The sequence below is a fragment of the Porites lutea genome, chromosome 9 (genome assembly GCF_958299795.1).
Source record: "Porites lutea chromosome 9, jaPorLute2.1, whole genome shotgun sequence".
Taxonomy (NCBI): Eukaryota; Metazoa; Cnidaria; class Anthozoa; order Scleractinia; family Poritidae; genus Porites; species Porites lutea.
In genome coordinates, this window is record NC_133209.1 from 5000280 (window position 1) to 5021780 (window position 21501).

Here is a 21501-nt window from a genome sequence, read left to right on the forward strand (position 1 = left end):
ATTGTAAGGTATTTTAATTTTTGCACGGTTGGTGATTTTTTGCTCTTCTTTCTCTTGCTTACAAAATTTGCGAGAATTGCGTAGAACTCAAGATCTACAATTTTTAGTGTTACAAGTTGCATTTTTCGTGGTTCTTTGAGCTGACGCATCACCTTTGCTATGTCGGGGTATATTTTTGCTTATTTGTAAAACTCCAAAAATTGTTCCCTTTTACATGTGTAATAAAATGAACAGTCAGCAATTTTGCTCTGTTGTATTCATTTCTAGTTGTACTGAAGCAAAAATATTTATTCGCACCAAACAGTAGTTCTCAGTAAGGACACGATTGAGTTCTTAGCGAGTCTTTTGCAATTAAGTTTTGCTATTTACTAGAGCAACATTTAGTAAAGATCGTCTCTTGTACCTATACAAAACTAGTTCATTGCTACAAATGAAATTCAAAGTTTCCAGAGTAGGTGTTTTCAGCTGTGAAAAAGAACAATAGCCAATTTTCCTAACGAATCTCGATTGTTTAAGGCTCAGCAATACCGGTTTGCACTTCCACATCCCCCTGCACAGCGAATCCTGAATCTGATAATCAATTTTCCTCTATTAAAACTAATTTTAAAAATCTTAGCTTCGGGTCAAGCGTCCCAACACCTTTCGAATTAACCGTAATTTTTTTCGACACTAAGTAAAATTTAGCCTCTTTTGAACAAGCGACTTGGATTCTTATAAAGGAATTTACATTGCCAGCTGAAAACAGCTTAATTACGATTTCGTTTGTTCTTAGACTTGTCAAACACCTGTAAACAACTATTTTCTGCATTCGAATGCTATTGATCTTTGTTAGGCCCAGGTCGAACGTCGAACTTTCATGAACTTTTCATGTAAATGATATAACGGTTCGACAGTTGATTCAGATACCGAACTTACTCCGTTGAACTCAAGGCATTTTCACGTTGTACAATGATCTACAATCAACTGGCTCACATCTCAAATTTAAGCGCACTTACACGAGCCTTTCGCAGAGCTTAAACCTTTTTCTTTACAATACGTTCGCGTATATACGTTAAGGTCAAATGTTTTTGTGTTTGCGTAGTTCGTTGCAGTCGAAGTTAGCTTTGGGCGTAGATTCAGTGACGAGAAATTACCTGAATGCGCTATTCGTATTTGCTTGGCCCTGAAGCTGAGAGTACCCGCCGCTCGAAAAACAATGGCAAAGTTTTAACTTTTACAGATATGGTTGAGAGGCAAATGCAATTGTCAAGAATCCACCGGACGTAAGATTTAGCACTCAAATGTTAAAACGGAATTACCATAAGATGAAATCGAAAAATACCAGGTGCTTTGAAGTAATGCAACTTTGTAAGACATTTTTTTTATTGTGTTTACACAATGTAATAGCAGGAGGTGAATTTTTAAAACAGCTTCAGTGTGAAAGGTTATGTCAAAAACGCATGTCTTTAACTAGAGAAAGCTCACTTTTCGGCATCCAGAATTTTTCTTGTGTACTTATTATTTGATCTTACAATGATATTTTCTGTTATTGCCAGACTCCTCTATTTTCTAACCAAGGTATCCGCGAGTTCCCCTTAGTTTTTCCTTTCAGTTTGATGTTTGTCATTTACCAGTAACCTCATCTCCTCTCAGCCAGGATCAAGTTGGCCCTCTATGGCTGCAGTAACAATGTGGCCCTGGGAAGGTGTCAAAGTGGCCTTGTGGAACAAATGGTTTCCCTGTAGTTCATGCACCCTCGTGTGAGATTGTACATTGAATATTTCGTGAATAAAACCCTGTAAAATAGCTTAATTTCGGGGCGGCACTATAACGAATGCAATTAGAAGTTTCAGTTTTGGAGCTAACATACTAGGGACCTTTAAAGGAAATTTGAAATGTGAAAGCAGAGATAGAACATTAGAAAAACTGTCTTGGTAAATAAGCATAGGCTGTACGTAAAGGAGCCCTACTTCTCTAAACTATAATACTACTCCGTTACATGTCTGCTTAACGCGTAAAAGAATTGTAAAGTTGTATACATGAGACTTTTAAAGAATCTTTTGGCTTCCATGATTACTCTGGCTCAAATCTTTACTCAGTTAAAGCGCATTTGTAGTCACGTAAATGAGAATTATACTCCAAAGTTACGCTACCATTTCGCTCACTTAAATTCCCATTTTCGTGCTGTGTTGGACCTTACGTGGTTGGACGTCAGCTTCGAAAGGAAAAGTACTGAATTAAAAAAGTTAATCTCTACCAACCGACAACTATAGTTTGGCATGGTTTTGATGGTCAGCTTTACCTGGTGGATAGATTGCTTTGGGCTTCCGGGCAATGTATTAACTCGGCTTCCCAAGGAAAATGCGACCAACAGATTCAACATGACGAACTCGTACGAAGCCTTCATGATGACCACTTTTTGGAAAGATTACTCGTGAGTAGTATAGCATTGGGCGGTTCCAGCGCAATTTAAATAGAAAAAAAACCGGTTTAATCATGTTAAAACCAGTTTTTCATTTCTGGACCACGACCTTGGAAAATATTTCAATTTCGATAAATTAAAATTCAGGATAATAACGAGTCTTAGAAGACACAAAGAGAAAATGAATAGACAAGCTTATTCATCTTTATTTATTTGCTTTGTTTGTGTCCTCTGAGACTCGCAATCATGCAAATTTTTTTCGAATTTTATATCGGAAGTGGCCTATTGTAGTGGCCTATTGTAGTAGAATCTGGAATTCGGAATCTTCATTGTAGATTCTTAATCCAAGACTGTCTTGGATTACTTTGGATGGGCGACACCTCCTCATCTATATTTGACGTGTGAGAAACAGGCCAAAAAGTATATTAAACAAAATATATTATCGTAGGAACAAACAACGCTATTTTTATTTCACTTGATTGCGCTTAGTATACTTTTATTGCTCATTTCAGCCTTTACTTAAATTTCAGACAAACTACGTTGATATTTCATTATTTGAATTCTGATTGCCAGTCCCGGTGTTCTTGGGTAGTCTATCACGGGAGGACAGTGTAGCCTGGAAAAACAGACAAACAGTTTTTTAGACGAAAGTCAGTAAGAAATTTGAAAATGGACATGAAAAGACAAAGCTAAACCATGCAATTTAACATTAAAGAGTTTGTGCGAGAGTCGAACATTCTGAAAGAAACTTGGAAAATTCAAATTGACTTATAGTTAATATTTAAAATAGCTGCCAACTTAGTGCGCACAAATTCCCCTCAAATATTTCTTAACAAGTACTTAAATTAAGTTTAAACTGATTATCAACCCCAACTGTGCTGGCCGAGGATTGAGGCTGGTTACTACCGTGAAAAAGTGCAGCTAGAGGGTTAAAAAGGGACTCAAACCTCGGCCCCCACGCCCTCCTACGAGTTCCATGCGCAGAACAATCTGTCAAGGTACTCCCTAACGTATATATATCCATAACGGATATTTTTCCAATTGCAGTCAAAATACAAAGTTGGTCTCTTCCTCGCCAATTGCACCTTTTCTGCCACAGTCAAACAAAACACTCCAATATTTCCAACTACTTGCTTCGCTATCAACCGGGCTGATTTTATGAAGAGTAAATTTCCAGCGGAAACTCAGCAACCGATTCAAATAAACAGCCCCGCACTGTTCCACGTGGCAGCGTTTACGCTGTCGGCACGAAAGGAGGCGAGCGTCATGTTCAAACCGATGGCAATACAAAGTATAAACGTTTACATTATTATCTTGGAAATTTCCATTCAAGGGGAGACCTTCAAACGAAAACAAAACGCACAACAAGTAGGTACACATTTCCACCCTCCATCTTGTTTCCCACATAACTCTACTGTAGTCGCTAGCGTCCATTGTTTCTGAGCCCCGCCCTCTCCCCGCCTCCAGACAGCGAGTCACGTGCCCAAAACAATCTCGCGCTTTCTAATTGCTGGAGAAGGTGGAAGATTAAAGGAAGAAGCGGCATAGGTCTGTGGACTACCTATGAAGTCATACATAAATGTGATCGAAGAAGCATATCTGAGAAACAACTAAATCTTTAAAAATCGTTGAATTAAAGTACAAATGAAAGACCAAATTATTTTTTTCCTAAGGCAGCGGTGTTGCCACTGCGAGTGAACACGATAAAACTATTGCTGACATTACCGAAAGATGAAAGATTACATTTTGTATTTAGCAACCAAATCCAGGATTTAAAATTAATAAAGGATAAAATTCAATGACAACTGAAAGAGTTAATTTTGAAACAAACGACACGCTATATATCTCACACATACCCCATTTAAAGTAGTCCGGAATATAAGAATCTCCCGGATTCTAGAATCCAGGAGATTTTTGCTTGTGAAATCCGGAAGGAAAGGTGTTTGTTTATACTCCATTTCCACATTTGCCATAATGCACCTGATTTGCCCCCCCAAATTTCGCATAACCTTTGTTTTTCATTTCTCCCGGCTGTTACAGCCGCCCAAAGAGAAATTGAAAACACTGCTTATGCGAATTTTTGGGGGGGCAAATAAGGTGCATTGTGGAGAAAGGAACTGGAGTATGAGGAAAGGGGGGTAAACAGGACTACCAGGAAGAAAAACCTCTCGGAGCAAGAGAAAGGACCAACAACAGACCACAGACACGACCTGATAGCGCTTAATTTCACTTTAATCGTTCATTTCAGCTTATGCTTAAGTTTTAGACAAACTACGTTGACATTTGAATACTCCTTGACAGTCCTAGTGTCCCTTTGTGGTCTATCACGGGGGTGGGGCCGTGTAGCCTGAAAAATAAACAGATATTGTTTTAGAATTAAAACGTAAAACGAAATTTTAAAAATTACCGGAACTAACAAAACTAAATCATACAATCTATCAACAAAGTTTTGTGCGTGCTTGGATAAAAAAGAAAGTAAAGCGTTAAGAACTTTGGAAAATTCAAATATACTTATGGTTTAATCTACTAAAACGACTCGTCACCGCGCTGAGCTCCTGTGGTAGCCAAATTTCTTAAAAGTTTCATCAGATTATCAACCCCAACTTGGCCTGGCCGCGGATTGAGACTGGGTGCTACCGTGAAAAATCGAACAAGTGGGCAATACGGGACTCAGTCCTAGATGGCCTGTACCTTTGTGCGACTTCCACGCGCCGCTGAACACTCTCTTTGATAAAATAATGCTAAATTGAGTGTAATGCAATAACTCAATAAGTAAAAATAGAAATATAACCTTTTTGTACAAAAAATGCAAATTTTGAAAAACATGGCTGTCAAAACTCGGTTGCCATGGTAACGTCACTGTTGACATACACGTCACGACGACTTTGAAATGTTCCCAGATAAATTTTAGAAAGAGTTCTCAAGTTTGGCGCTCTTCAACCAACCCCCGCCCCCGTCTAAATAGGGTTTACAAAAGCTTGAGCCAATGATAAAGATCACTCGCTTACCTTTAGCCTTGCAGGCCGAACAGCAATTTTCCAGCATATAGGCGGGGTTTTTGCAGCACTCGTCTCTATTTGCCCAATTAACACATTGAGAGTTATCGTTGCTGCAAGAGTTTGCTTTAATGTTCTGCAAAGCTATGGTGACAATGATCCATGTTAGTAAAAGTATACAGCTGTTTCGAGAAAGGTCGTCGGGAAAATGTGCAAGCGACAATCCCGAAAGGTAATATTGAATGTAATAATAATCAATACATTGGCCCGAGAGAAATGGTTGTTTTCCCGATACCAAGTTATCTACACAAAAAAACAATGAAACAAACGACAACCGTTTAACACATAGTAACCCTCCTAGACAGCTGTTGCTAAAAATCCCACGTTCTAGGGATTCATTTCAGTCAATTTTTTACACTAAAGAAGAAAACCAATAGAGTTCCAGATGAAGATTTGTCAGCGGTAGACTGATTTTTTTTTAGTTATTATTAGGTTACCGCAATAAGAGTTACACAAAGGGAAGTTGTGGGGAAGGAGAAGGTGGTAGTAGAAGGCAAAATGTTTCATTCTTCTTTTCCCTCACATCTATCCATAAGAAGAAACAAACAGTGGATAAGGAATCTGTTCATTTTGATCTCTTGTTAAATCCTGGGTCGTGTTGACTCACAACTTCCAAATTATAATATTTTTATTGTTATTAAATTTCAGAATCTCACAAAAAAGAATATCGCGTAACAAAAGCAAGTGTTCAATCAGCTCATGGCCGCTTGTGGGAAGGAACGTTGCGTTTCGTTACAAATAACCTGCTGTGTATAAGATTACACAGAACCTAGCCGTTACAACTGGAAAGATTCAACGTTTATAAGAAGACACGTTCCATTTTCCGATTACATACTTATTATGTGGTTGCACCAAACACAGCAGTTTCCTTCCATGTAACCTGGGTTCTTTTTGCATTCGCCTCTGAGCGCCCAGTAGCCACAGGAAGGCGATTTGTCAACACAACTTGCATCTGAGAGAGAAACAACACGAGACATTTGTAGTCACTTTACAGCATAACTGGCTTTTGAACATGATCTGGAAGGTCTGAACTGGAACAACGCGAGAATCGGATAACGCAACCCAAAGCGCTAAGGGCGTGGGAAGGGGCTAGCGGAAGTGTAAAGAAAGGTTAGCCTATTTATTTGGCTTTTCCCACACAGTATGCATTGAAATTTGAGTTCAGTTTTCGCGTTTATCAAGTAAAAAGAAAACAAGCTCGTTCCCAGTACCTCTCTTTTCTATTTCTCAGGGAAACTGGCTGCGAACAAGGCTGAGCTGGCTTGGGCTGTGATTTTGTCAATAAAGACTTTTTGATTGGTCAATCAAGCGATTGTGAGGGCTGAGCGTGCTTTATATATCTGGTGGTGCGGTGGAACTACGCTGTTAGCTATTAGTATCATGATAACATGAAAGCAATAGTAAATCAATTCTAATTTTAAAATTCCTCACGGGATCAGAGGACAAAATTTAAATACTGTAACCTTTTATTCTATACTCACTTAGTTTTTCAAGCCTCTGATGAGGACTAGCTTTGTCTAGTCGAAATACTGGGCAAATAAATCTGTAAGTTACCAACCCTTAGCTGTCCCATCAGCCTTGCCATCAATTTTAAGCCTTATTTTATATTGCTGATTCTGATCTTCAACCAGATCCGGCTTTCCCTCGCTGCTGTTTGTCCAAGTGGTGTTTGCAAGAATTGTTTGCTAATTGTTACTAAGGTAGATATTCACTTATCCTATAAGAACGACCTTACAAGGGGAGGCGGGGGGGTTAGTAAAGGTTGCGCTTAAAAGGGAAAGTTTTAGGTAGACTGATCATCAAACCCTGATCCTTTTGATGGCAACAATCGTTAATTTCGCTACTCTGTTTTAGACAAGATACCTTATTTTAAGACCCTGATCGGGAGACGGCTCTGTGCTTGCATTTTTGCGATAAAAGTGCTCCAAAATGATGCTAAAATAACTTGATCTGTGTAAGCGCCGTTGCATAGGCTAAGTATAGCAGTTGGCAATACACGCTCCGGGTTATTAGCTCCTGCCCTTATTGATTTCATCTCGCATACATCATGGAATAAGATTTTTTCTGTTAAAAACGTAAAAATTGACCCTCTTGTCAAGGCGTCTGGTCCAAACAGACAGTATATAATATGTTCAAGATGCTACATAGTGAAGTTCTATACCCTGATCTGACACTCTGTTCATCACTGAGCACATACTCGCTTAGAACAAATAAGGGATTCCCCCCCCCCCCCCCGGAATGTACATATTAACCTGCATTCTCTTACAGGACTCTAAATTTATAAGGAAATATTTAATAAAACATACCTTCTGAGATAAACCTCTGTGAATCGAAATTCTTCTTCGAGTTAACCTAAGAGGGGATTAAAAATGAGATTGGAGTTCTGTTCACACTATATCGGAAACCTTTTGCGCCGGCACGAAGACCATGCCGGATAGGGCTTTTGTTCTCACATAAGAACGGCTACATCGGCGCGATTTCTGTAGTAACCGGGAGTGAAGCTGCTCCGCGCCTGTCTCTAAAGTGGAGAGTCACTTGTCAGATAGTTGTTCACATCCTGACAGGATAGCATATCGTGTCGACACAAAGCGCTATCCGTTGAACATATCCTGAGATGTCATTGATTCATCACTGTTTTCATCATTTGATGGCATGCAATGTGTATGTATACAAAATACGCGAAAGTATGACGCGACATTTCAGATGTTCCCTACCTGTTAGCCCTTTTGGGACTATAAAAAAACTGAAAAGACATATTTCGCTAACCTTTCAAATACCTCAACTAGTGAAACCTCTACCCTTTAGTATACCAGAAAGCGGAAAAAAGTACCCCTTCCGGGCGGAGCCTCCCTGTATAGGCCATTGTACGGAGAAGTCCCCGGGTTCGATAACCATCTTTACCTGTAAAGCAGGCGGTTCAGCGGGTGGTACATCTATAGATTCTATGCGAACAGATTGCTTCGGGATTCCCAGCTCTAGTCGAGTTTTGTGGATGTCTTTTCCCCAGGAGAATGCGAACAGCACACTCAACAAGACGAACTCGCACGACGCTTTCATGTTCATGACCAATTTTTTGGAAAAGTTACTCGTCAGTACAATAATCGGTCAGGCACTCTATACGACCACAAATCTCTGGTTTCTGGTTCTTTACCTCAAGATACTGCATTCTTTTGAGGCATTGTTTTCGTATCATTGAGGTTACACTCACGCGCGCAGCTGCAAAATTTGAGATTTTCAGTTTTAAGTTTTGAGGTGACACTCACGTGCGCAGCTGCAAATGAGCGATTTTTTGTTTTCGCAGCCGCAAAATTTGCCCTTTTTCTGTCCTTTCAGAAAATCGCAAAAAATGCAAGGCTGGCGATTTTTCGCTTTCATTGTAAGGTATTTTAATTTTTGCACGGTTGGTGATTTTTTGCTCTTCTTTCTCTTGCTTACAAAATTTGCGAGAATTGCGTAGAACTCAAGATCTACAATTTTTAGTGTTACAAGTTGCATTTTTCGTGGTTCTTTGAGCTGACGCATCACCTTTGCTATGTCGGGGTATATTTTTGCTTATTTGTAAAACTCCAAAAATTGTTCCCTTTTACATGTGTAATAAAATGAACAGTCAGCAATTTTGCTCTGTTGTATTCATTTCTAGTTGTACTGAAGCAAAAATATTTATTCGCACCAAACAGTAGTTCTCAGTAAGGACACGATTGAGTTCTTAGCGAGTCTTTTGCAATTAAGTTTTGCTATTTACTAGAGCAACATTTAGTAAAGATCGTCTCTTGTACCTATACAAAACTAGTTCATTGCTACAAATGAAATTCAAAGTTTCCAGAGTAGGTGTTTTCAGCTGTGAAAAAGAACAATAGCCAATTTTCCTAACGAATCTCGATTGTTTAAGGCTCAGCAATACCGGTTTGCACTTCCACATCCCCCTGCACAGCGAATCCTGAATCTGATAATCAATTTTCCTCTATTAAAACTAATTTTAAAAATCTTAGCTTCGGGTCAAGCGTCCCAACACCTTTCGAATTAACCGTAATTTTTTTCGACACTAAGTAAAATTTAGCCTCTTTTGAACAAGCGACTTGGATTCTTATAAAGGAATTTACATTGCCAGCTGAAAACAGCTTAATTACGATTTCGTTTGTTCTTAGACTTGTCAAACACCTGTAAACAACTATTTTCTGCATTCGAATGCTATTGATCTTTGTTAGGCCCAGGTCGAACGTCGAACTTTCATGAACTTTTCATGTAAATGATATAACGGTTCGACAGTTGATTCAGATACCGAACTTACTCCGTTGAACTCAAGGCATTTTCACGTTGTACAATGATCTACAATCAACTGGCTCTCATCTCAAATTTAAGCGCACTTACACGAGCCTTTCGCAGAGCTTAAACCTTTTTCTTTACAATACGTTCGCGTATATACGTTAAGGTCAAATGTTTTTGTGTTTGCGTAGTTCCTTGCAGTCGAAGTTAGCTTTGGGCGTAGATTCAGTGACGAGAAATTACCTGAATGCGCTATTCGTATTTGCTTGGCCCTGAAGCTGAGAGTACCCGCCACCCGAAAAACAATGGCAAAGTTTTAACTTTTACAGATATGGTTGAGAGGCAAATGCAATTGTCGAGAATCCACTGGACATAAGATTTAGCACTCAAATGTTAAAACGGAATTACCATAAGATGAAATCGAAAAATACCAGGTGTTTTGAAGTTATGCAATTTTGATGACTTTTTTTTATTGTGTTTCCACAACGTAAAAGCAGCGCGCGAATTTTTCAAACACAGCTTCAGTGTGAAAGGTTATGTCAAAAACGCGTGTCTTTAACTAGAGAAAGCTCACTTTTCGGCATCCAGAATTTTTCTTGTGTACTTATTATTTGATCTTACAATGATATTTTCTGTTATTGCCAGACTCCTCTATTTTCTAACCAAGGTATCCGCGAGTTCCCCTTAGTTTTTCCTTTCAGTTTGATGTTTGTCATTTACCAGTAACCTCATCTCCTCTCAGCCAGGATCAAGTTGGCCCTCTATGGCTGCAGTAACAATGTGGCCCTGGGAAGGTGTCAAAGTGGCCTTGTGGAACAAATGGTTTCCCTGTAGTTCATGCACCCTCGTGTGAGATTGTACATTGAATATTTCGTGAATAAAACCCTGTAAAATAGCTTAATTTCGGGGCGGCACTATAACGAATGCAATTAGAAGTTTCAGTTTTGGAGCTAACATACTAGGGACCTTTAAAGGAAATTTGAAATGTGAAAGCAGAGATAGAACATTAGAAAAACTGTCTTGGTAAATAAGCATAGGCTGTACGTAAAGGAGCCCTACTTCTCTAAACTATAATACTACTCCGTTACATGTCTGCTTAACGCGTAAAAGAATTGTAAAGTTGTATACATGAGACTTTTAAAGAATCTTTTGGCTTCCATGATTACTCTGGCTCAAATCTTTACTCAGTTAAAGCGCATTTGTAGTCACGTAAATGAGAATTATACTCCAAAGTTACGCTACCATTTCGCTCACTTAAATTCCCATTTTCGTGCTGTGTTGGACCTTACGTGGTTGGACGTCAGCTTCGAAAGGAAAAGTACTGAATTAAAAAAGTTAATCTCTACCAACCGACAACTATAGTTTGGCATGGTTTTGATGGTCAGCTTTACCTGATGGATAGATTGCTTTGGGCTTCCGGGCAATGTATTAACTCGGCTTCCCAAGGAAAATGCGACCAACAGATTCAACATGACGAACTCGTACGAAGCCTTCATGATGACCACTTTTTGGAAAGATTACTCGTGAGTAGTATAGCATTGGGCGGTTCCAGCGCAATTTAAATAGAAAAAAAACCGGTTTAATCATGTTAAAACCAGTTTTTCATTTCTGGACCACGACCTTGGAAAATATTTCAATTTCGATAAATTAAAATTCAGGATAATAACGAGTCTTAGAAGACACAAAGAGAAAATGAATAGACAAGCTTATTCATCTTTATTTATTTGCTTTGTTTGTGTCCTCTGAGACTCGCAATCATGCAAATTTTTTTCGAATTTTATATCGGAAGTGGCCTATTGTAGTGGCCTATTGTAGTAGAATCTGGAATTCGGAATCTTCATTGTAGATTCTTAATCCAAGACTGTCTTAGATTACTTTGGATGGGCGACACCTCCTCATCTATATTTGACGTGTGAGAAACAGGCGAAAAAGTATATTAAACAAAATATATTATCGTAGGAACAAACAACGCTATTTTTATTTCACTTGATTGCGCTTAGTATACTTTTATTGCTCATTTCAGCCTTTACTTAAATTTCAGACAAACTACGTTGATATTTCATTATTTGAATTCCGATTGCCAGTCCCGGTGTTCTTGGGTAGTCTATCACGGGAGGACAGTGTAGCCTGGAAAAACAGACAAACAGTTTTTTAGACGAAAGTCAGTAAGAAATTTGAAAATGGACATGAAAAGACAAAGCTAAACCATGCAATTTAACATTAAAGAGTTTGTGCGAGAGTCGAACATTCTGAAAGAAACTTGGAAAATTCAAATTGACTTATAGTTAATATTTAAAATAGCTGCCAACTTAGTGCGCACAAATTCCCCTCAAATATTTCTTAACAAGTACTTAAATTAAGTTTAAACTGATTATCAACCCCAACTGTGCTGGCCGAGGATTGAGGCTGGTTACTACCGTGAAAAAGTGCAGCTAGAGGGTTAAAAAGGGACTCAAACCTCGGCCCCCACGCCCTCCTACGAGTTCCATGCGCAGAACAATCTGTCAAGGTACTCCCTAACGTTATAAAAAAATTCCACTAAAGTAAAAACATGAGAAAACAGCTGGAGCCAAAGATAAATATCACTCGATTACCTTTATCTTTGCAGGCGGCACAGCAATGTTCCAGCATATAGGCAGGGTTTTTGCAGCACTCGCCCTTATTTGCCCAAACACCACAATTAGCATCTTCGCTTGTGCAAGAGGTACTTGCAATGTTTTTCAAAGCTACAGGCGGTAGGCAATGATACAATATTAGCCATAGGCTTCCAGTTTTTTAATAACGTTTGGTCCAAGAAAAATGGTTGTTTTCCCGAGAGTTTCGATTTTTTCGGAAACAAAGTCGTCCACAGAAAAACAAACAAGCAAACAAACGACCCCGTCTATAAAATTGTTACCCTTGTGCCCCGAAGGCTCAGGCCCTCGTGGACAACCCGTGAAAATACCTCACTCGAGGGATGCAACGCAACGCTCCTGCCGTTGCGTGACACCGAACAGCAGCAAAGAACCCGCTGTATATGATACCACACAGAATCTAGCAGTTTTATAATAATTAAGAAGGTGCATTTCATTTTCCGAGTACATACTTTTCATGTGATTGCACCACACACAGCAGGATGTCAGCATGTAACCTGGATTCTTCGTGCATTCACCAATGAGCGCCCAGTAACCGCAAGAAGGAGATTTGTCAACACAAGATACACCTGACAGAGAAGTAACACGAGACAGTTGTAGACAGTTTACAGCTTCTCTGACACGTTTCTCCGAGCTTCTAAACCCGACTAGAAGGTCTGAAGGCCAGGATAGCTCAGGTAACCCAAAGGTGCGAAGGGCAGGGAAAGGGGGCTGGCGAAAAAATGAGAAAAAAACAACAACAACGCTAAAAAAGGAATAGCCTACTGAAGTCGCCTTTCGAACAAAGCTCTCTCTCGCTCTGCATTTAAATTCGAGTCCAGTTGTTGCGCTTATCGAATAAAACCATAACGTCTTTAGGAAATTAATATATAGACTTAACCAGAGGTAAAAGCGAAGATCCAGTTTCTCTATAAGTTGGCACCTGAGCCCGTAGTATGGCCATGTGATTCTGGTCAGCATATACTCTGTTTTGATAGCTGTCAATTGACCATAATATGGATGTCTATCATCAAGTTAAACACAGGTCACAGGCTCCTACACTGGCTAGAAAGTTTGATATTTCACATGGGTTTTCTGTGGTGCAGACGGACGGGCGCGCAGGCGGACGTACGGTCACGTGATTACCAGAATTTACGCTATAAATATTTAATAGGACTTACTTTTCGAGATAACTTCTTGTGAACTGATATTCCTCTCCGAGTCAACCTAAGAGGGGATTGAAGGAGCTATATATGTCAAGTCATTTGCTATTTTTTTAAATAAAGCGAAAACGTGTCTTAGCATTAATTGAATTTCAAAAACAATGATCCAGTTTTGTTACTAAGTCTATATTTGGACATTGAAACTGTTTCTTGTCGTCTCTTGCAACGGATAGCAAGGATAGGCATGGATTGAAACTTTAAAAAATTGGGCCAACGTTTTCAAATTTGGGGCTATGCCGGCAAAAATGGGGATTTCATCGTGTTGTGGACGAGTGCAATAACCAAGTGACGTAATAAAAATGATTTAAAAGACAGTGATGAACATTATCCACACTACAACTCAATAGCTAACCAACAATTGTTTCCACAACACCAAAAATGCCCCCAAAAATCACCAAAAAAAAACATTATAGACAGTGCTCCCTGCTGATAAAATTTGCCGCATTGATATATTCTTTATAACTCCACAGGTCCATTTTATGCATGAGTAAAAGGCACTGTGTAATGACGTTAGCACAAAATTGACCTAAAACAGTAATATCCTCGCGATATAGGCCCTTTAAACTTCTGACTCATCATTGATAGTATATAACGTAACACAGGCGAACAATAACGCAAAACTACAACGTGACATGTCACGTACCCTTGCCTTCATTCCAGAGCCAGCAATCACAGGATCGCGTTTCGAATTCTTTCGATCAGGTTACCCCTAATCTAAGATACTTGTAAAAGACACCATCTGTAGGTTATTTGACAAGCTCACAGTTTTCATGCCACGTAAAAATAACTAAGGTTCAGGATACTTTCCTTAAAACACAAACTTAGGAGTCGTGACGTACGAGAACGTAGCGTAGAATCCGCCGAAGAGACTCGGCGTTTGCAGACTACAATTGAACGTCATAAGCTTATACTTAGTGAGGAGGTTTCGGTTGGCTTATAAAAGAAGGGGTCAAGTTTGACTGGGATTTAATGGGTTTAAGTAAAATTGTTCAGAAGTGCAGAGATGATGGTGGACACGCAAAAAAATTGACAGTATAAAATTGCTTCGGTCTAACTTGGTATAAATAAAAAAAAAGTTGTTGAGGGAGGGTTAACTCTGCGGGTTAAATTTCACCGGGGAAAGGGGAAAGGGGGTTGTAAATGAGGGGACTAGACTGCTACTGCTATAGCCTTCCCTAATCTTATGTTTACGTGGGGAGTATCTCCGGGGGGGGGGGGGGGGGGGCTCCCATTTAAAACTGACGGGAAATCAGCAATTTACATCCCTAAGCGACACGTCCATCCCATCACTTTTCTATGCGAGTTCCCCGGTGAGTGTCTATTCCGTTTATGTGGTTCTGAACGTCAACTTTGAAAGCAACTGTAAATTGAGGGTTATCGTCTTCCAACTAACTATTATAGTTGGGATTGTTTTACCTGAAAGACTGTCTGTTCAGCGGGTTGAACATCTGTCGATTCTTCGCGAACAGCTTGCTTCGGGATTCCCAGTCGAGTTCTCTGGATGTGTTTTCCCCAGGAAAAGGCAAACAGAAGACTCAACAAGACGAATCCGTACGACGCTTTCATGGCCACTATTTGGAAAAATTACAAGCCAGCACAATAATCGACCCTCTCTTCCTTTGTAGTTCGATTACGATGAGATCGATTATCTTTGGTTTCTGATCGTTTGTCTCGCAGGGTTAAATCCGATACTGGGTGCATTCTTTTGAGCCCTGCATTCTTTCTTTTCATTGAAGTGACCCCTATTTCCTGTGCAGTCATCCGGGAAACTGACTTAATAGATATTTTGTACCTGTAGAAATTCTCGGGTATAATCGTCGCTTTGTGCGATCTTTACGTCTCAAAATCATTGAAAACTTGCAAGGCAATAAAATAAGGGCTTCACTGCGCTAATTTTTTTTTATCGGAAATTCGTGTACACAACCCGGTGGTGGGGGTGCTCTACCCCGGGTGCTCAACAAAGTTTGATACGGTGCGGCTCCGGCCCGGCTCCTGATACCATTTAATTGTGACCTCCTCTTTCTGATATGCTTCTTCTTTTCTTGGCATAGCTCTTATTCGACGCTAATTGCCACTGCCTGTTGTGCTCAGCTATAAACGAATTTGCCTACCGCAAGCGAGATCTCCATCTCATTCTGGGAATGGCCGGGCCGCCGACTCTCGTGATATCCAGCAGGCGGGTCTTGCTATGATTTGTAAAAAAAACCCTATGCCTCGTGCAAGGCGGCAGGTTAGTGAGGGATGTCAAAGTCCTATTATGGCTCTTGGGGATGTCTATCACTGGCCTCCAACTTTTGTTTATGTTTTATACTTCACAGGATTTTTAATCGCGTTAGGCTGGCGAGCTGAGCTGCCGAGGTTTGAATCCCGTTTTGACCACCAGCTACATTCTTCCCCGATAGTACCCAGTCCCAATCCTCTCCAGGCCTTGTAAATAGTCAATCACCAGTTGGAACTGATTATCAAATGAAACTTAATTTTAATACTTATATATTTTTTTGAGGGAAGTGCGCTGTGTTCACACTTAGTCGGCAGCGAAGTAAATCAGTTTATTTCATCAATTCAATTTTAATTTTCTTTACTTTGAAATTTCTTTACTTTCAAATTTTTCAACACTTGCGCAATTGTGCCCCAATTGTGTCCCAGTAAATTTCAAAATTTCTTTCTGCGTTTTCCTCCGAGAAAACATTTCTCTATTTTTTCAGGCTACACGGCTCCGTAATAGGCCTCCCAAGCTAATAAGGACAGTGGGACTGTCTACCAGTATTCAAATGTCAACGTAGTTTTTGTAGAACTTAAGTCAAAGGCTCAAATGAACGATTAAAGTAGAATTTAGCACAATCAGAATTTATTTTTATCTTATTTTCAAGGTTAAGCTGTACACTTCTTCGCGCGGCAAATGGAGAAATCGGGGGCAGGGGGCGGGTGGAGTTGGAGAGATAGAGATCAAGTAAGAGGAAAGCGGGAAAAACTGCGAAAAGGTTTAGTCCATACACAGGCAGCGCAAACTCGTAATTATTTGTCTGGCCCCGCTTGTTCTAGCCTGTTCACAGACCCTCTATTTTCTCTTCAAAGTCCGTCGAACGCGGGTGATAAAATATAAACCGCAGGGGATTTATCGACAGCCAGCGCAAGGGGGTAGTGGTGGAGGAAGAAGAAAATAGACGTGCCGCGTGGGAAATCTGCTTCAACCATATCAGAAGCACTTCCCAGATCTGGGTAGCGACGCGTCATCAGTATGGAATTTTGCGCGCATTTCTAAGACGTTATTTCGCGGGGAAACGACCGATGGCGGTGACTCTGGCGGTGGCGGCGTCGCAAAATGTCGTCTGTATTCTCAGGCTAGAGGTTTGCATGAAAGCGTGAAGTCTTTCGTCATTTTTTCCAGCTCTGCCAGGGTAGCTAAGCTATCGCACACTCTGCTGTCACGTTTTCTTTCAAAATCACTACAATTGACGTCAGCTGTATTGATATCAGCATATTTCGTGAACGCTTACTGGCCGTTAGGAAGAATTAGCCGAGGGTCTGAGCCAAACAGAAACGGGTACGAAGTATCATATTGTCGTGGTAATCATTGTCACATTGCTACGCTGATGCACGACATGCATGAGCAACAAGGCCGTGTATCAGTCAATTGCATTGTAATACAATGATACCTATTTTGCGTATGTTGGAAGTTGCAAAATGAAGTAAATATTAGTATGCATAGCACACCTTCTTGAAATGGGTGGTACATACGAACGGAGTCAACTTTGTTAAGGGAAACTTGTGTTTGTAACCTAGCAACAATTTGAAGTGAAGAAAACGCGGAGAATGTTTGTGAAATTTTATGAAATTTAAATCAGAAATTAAAACAATAAAATGACGTACTTTCGCGAGAAAGTGAAAAGCCACGAAACACATCCTGTAAGGGGAGATCCCAAAAATATTTCGTTTAGTTGTCAAACGTGAAATTTTGACTGCCGGCTTACATATCACAAAACGCGTTTTAAGGATGTCCTTGTATAAAGAAGACGAGGTATGTTCTATTAATTAGCATGAAAACCTGCAGCAAATTTTTATTTCGGTGAATGGTAATAACGTCACACGATGCAAAATACACTACCACGATCACGGAAGCCAATCGGCTGGTACGAAATGGATTTTTTCACTGCAACAAGGTGGAGATTATATTATATTCGTTTACCACTTTAGAAATTATAAGTTCCGTAGCTCATGATAGTTAAGCAATTCTGCATTTCTTATTACGTTGATTATTTAGTTTTTTATTAGTTCTGTTGTAGCTCTTCTGCTCTTAACGATAGAGCATTTGATTAAGTTCAGTCCGAACGTATAAATGAATTAAGGCGAACAGGCATGGCGAATCATTATACTGATCCATCGAAAAACACTAATGGAAAAACGCTTATAGGAAAAAGCATAATGTTCACTTTGGTGTTGGTAATAGGCGCTGTATACAAGGTGATTAGTCGAATCTCTTTTCAGCTGTACAAAGTTGATCAACGTCGGGAAACGGAAGTAATGGCGTCGCATTTAAATCTACGATTATTTCCGAGGGTAAATTTTAGCGTCTCACTGTATTTTTTCTCCTTAAGCCCTCCGGCACGATTTCGAGGTTTTCCGTTTATGACTGAAAAATAAAACAAAAAAAAATGAGTCGACGCTTGACCGCTGGGAGCTTCCCATTACTTAAAAAGAAATTTTTGGAATGACGTTTCTACAAGGGGTAATTTTTTATTCTCGGTATAAAAATTAGTTATAACGCGCCAGGGATCCTGAATGCATACATTTGCCTCATTTAACCGTGCAATTACAAGTTTAGCCACAGAGGACAATAGGGAACTTAAGAACCACGACGACGACTTTGTCGACGACGACCGGAAGTGAGTTACAGTGTACTGCGCAAGCGCGACCAGTTAATTTCGTCGTGTTATCGTCGTGGTGTGGTCGACGACGCCAAACAAAGTAGAATCACGTCGTCCTGCAATCCACAAGCTTCGGCAGATATAAATCCACTGTTTTAAGCAATTTTTTAATTCCTTATCATTTTCTTATCCTCGTAAATCCAGTTATCGTTCCTTCTTTCTCCTAACAAGCGATGTTGATTGAAAATTCGACTAATGAATTGTTTTTACTTCGAAGAATGACAACAGCTGTGGAGGCCGAGCGAGCGAGCTAGTAAGTGATAAATTTATTTGTAGGTATTGAGGTAAGGCAACATCATTTATCTTTAATATAGAGGAAATAAACTTTATATGGAAAACAGCTATCACATCAAAAAGTCTCTTTTTCCAAATCTAAACTCTGACAGACACTCGGACTCGGTCATCTCATTCAGGTTGAACGTTGAGTAATCTTCGTAAGAAAAGCAGGTGTTTTTCTAGTCGAAAAGGTCAGACAACACAAAAAATTTTTCATCGTCAATGAAATTAGACGTACGGCTAAAAAATAAGATCTTGCATAGTTTTAAAAGACGCCATTGCGAAAACCTTTGTTGGGAACGAACATCACAGTTTTACATTTGTGTTTACATTCAGCGTCGTCGTCGTCGACCTACCGACCGACTGCATCTTAAGTTTTCTTTTTTCCCGCCGCAACCGACGTTCTCGTTCCAGTCTTTTCCCAGTCAACAGACGTCGTCGTCGCGAACTTCGTCGTGGTTCTTAAGTTCCCTAATATAAATCACTAGCAAATGACGAGTCTGTCAAAAGTGGCTTTTTCGGTAACAGGCCAAACAATTTGCATGCGAAAATGAGCAATTTGGTCAACCTAAAAGGCGTGTATGATCTAATTAGACCGTGTGATATCGCCTGTAAAAATTCCTTCTGATTAGCTTCATCTTTACAAAGCCACGGTATTGTAACTTTCAGTTGTCCAATTTTCCCTCCGCAATACATTCCGTCGTGCTTTCCCTTTTACTCCGACACAACGATGCTACCAACTATACTCAGTCAGATTCTGGACGAAGTTTTTAAATACCGTAACTTGAACATTTCACAGTTGGCCAGTTTTTCTCCTCAGTTCTACGTGTTTCACTTTTCCCTTAACATTAGAATAATACATCAAATTGCACTCGGTGATACTAGACGAACGTTTCAGATATACCGGACATTTCCCGGTATTTGCCGAAGTTTTCCGATTATATACCGATCATTTTGCAAATCTCAGGCCGAGTGCCGAAAAACTAGGAAGGTGTCTGGGGATTACTAGATACACTTTTACATGTTCTGTGTTTAAATATACTTTTTTAACATGACACAGCCCTTTCTGCACGGAAATGTTAATAGACGATTTTACAGTTATGGACTTAGTACCCTAGCCTTGAAGTGAATGTGAGGCTGACGGTGACCTCATACAAACCTTCCTTGCTTTGTTATGGAAATTGTCCTTGAAAAATACTTGTTAGCATAAGAATAACTTGATTTACATGATAAAGCAGGAAGGTTTGTATCAAAACAAGGTCAGCGTCAGCCTCGCTTCCATCCGTAACTGTAAAATGACCAATGACCAACTGTAAAATGACCTTTAATGATGGATCGAGAGACTTCTATACGCGTAAAAGATTCTAGGTATTGCTAGCTCGCTTTCTTTTAAGAAAAATTTGGAGTGGGAAGACGAAACTCGGCGATTTGATGCGTGGGAGATAAGGTAAAAACACCTAAAATACTCAACTCATAATGACGTTCATCGCATTAACAAACAAAACTATGTTTTTTCGACGAAACAAATTAAACGTTCTTCATAAATGGCAGCATATCCGTTATTCCTTTCTTTTTCACAATAATTGTCCCCAGTGTCCCGTTTCATTAGCTGAAGGTTTTCTTCTGCAGATACAATTGAGGCAAAGATAGCCAATTATATAAATATAAAAGAAAAGTAATATTGCTACCATTTTGGAATAAAGAGTATGCCTTAGTCCAAATGACCCGATATTGCCGTTTCTTCACAGTTTCCTCTTTCTGAGTGCTTTGATGTCACAGTCGACAAATTATACGTGAATATGTTTTACCACAGCAGCTTTCATTACCTAAGATGCTTTACTGTTTCCGTCTGGGTTTTTAAGTTTGTCTCAAAACACGCGAAGGCAAAGCGTTTGTCAGTATGCTTATTTCGTCGCTTTAAATCACCCTGTTAATCAATGGATCTACATGACGCCGGTTTTATGATAATCACCACAGGAAAGGTACGTATTTTAAACTATTTTAGCGCTTTGGTTTTCTTATCCTATCTCAGCGCAACCAGGAATCAACTTAACACACGTATTAGTCATCTGCTTAGCCACGCATTTCTATGCGTTTATTATGGATCCTTCTCATACAGGATCGTTTCAGACAAAATAACACTTTTTGCTGAATGGTTTTTTTCCGAATTATTTAGGAAATCTTTGTTTGTTTTGTGTTTACAGTATTTCTGCTCATAATGTATGCCACTTGATAGTCTCATTCAAAAATGCAAACCAAAAACAGTGTGGTGAAACTAATCCTTACCAATAAATCGATGCATTTTCTACATCGTCTTTAATTAACTTTAACTACTATTGCCATTTTCGCAACAGTGCACTAAAAAAACTTTAAAGATAATGCGGAAATGTTCAGATTTATAGAAGTTCATTTAGTATACGTAGGCTGTAATCTGCACGTAATAATCTCTTCATCCGTGCGTAAAAAAGTATCAGTGGTCTCCTTCCCAGGCTTCGCCCGGTGCGTAAACTGGTCACGTCAGTCAACTCTCCTTATCAAGGAAACTGACTCCCTACCTCGTCGTGCACAAAGCGTTAATTTGTCTTTGCTAGTCTTTAAACAACAACTTATTATGTGCGTTAGTAACCAAACGTGTCAAGATGGCTGGACATGGGCCAAGTTCTTTTTTGGTGTTGTTTTTGTTGACCGAGAAGAAGTTTGCTTTGTTTGCACCCGGCAAAAATAATGCAACCGTTTGGCCGGTGC

General features: G+C 39.7%; 2 protein-coding genes across 5 annotated transcripts in view; one reads left to right on the forward strand and one right to left on the reverse strand.

The window, feature by feature from the left end:
• Positions 1-2890: 2890 nt before the first annotated feature.
• Positions 2891-15268, reverse strand: LOC140947920 (uncharacterized). 2 transcript variants are annotated; one of them, XM_073397147.1, is made up of 5 exons: positions 14972-15268; positions 13514-13559; positions 12806-12922; positions 12315-12446; positions 2891-3017 (listed from the first exon to the last, which is right to left on the reverse strand). In XM_073397147.1, exons 1-5 carry the CDS (start codon positions 15119-15121, stop codon positions 2998-3000), a joined length of 465 nt encoding a protein of 154 aa, XP_073253248.1. In that variant the 5' UTR covers positions 15122-15268; the 3' UTR covers positions 2891-2997. The 2 variants fall into 2 exon arrangements, with proteins under 2 accessions (XP_073253248.1, XP_073253247.1); XM_073397146.1 differs by lacking the exon at positions 2891-3017 and adding an exon at positions 11677-11847 and having other exon boundaries at positions 14972-15267.
• A 2169-nt stretch (positions 15269-17437) lies between these two features.
• LOC140947257 (uncharacterized) overlaps positions 17438-21501 on the forward strand; it is a 36293-nt gene continuing 32229 nt past the window's right edge. For 2 of the 3 annotated variants that reach the window (XR_012166946.1, XM_073396309.1), the window contains exon 1: positions 17438-17573. The gene's annotated coding sequence lies outside the window, so the exon portion shown is untranslated. Of the gene's footprint in view, positions 17574-20661; positions 20739-21501 lie in introns of those variants that run through there. The other variant, XM_073396310.1, reaches the window with a different exon arrangement.

Coding starts and splice junctions, on each gene's coding strand:
- LOC140947920 (XM_073397147.1), bottom strand. CDS start 15,121: ATGAAAGCGTCGTACGGATTCGTCTTGTTGAGTCTTCTGTTTGCCTTT. Junction 13,560..14,971: donor CTGAACAGACAGTCTTTCAG/GTAAAACAATCC, acceptor ATCCCCTCTTAG/GTTGACTCGGAGAGGAATAT. Junction 12,447..12,805: donor GTGGTGCAATCACATGAAAA/GTATGTACTCGG, acceptor TACCGCCTGTAG/CTTTGAAAAACATTGCAAGT.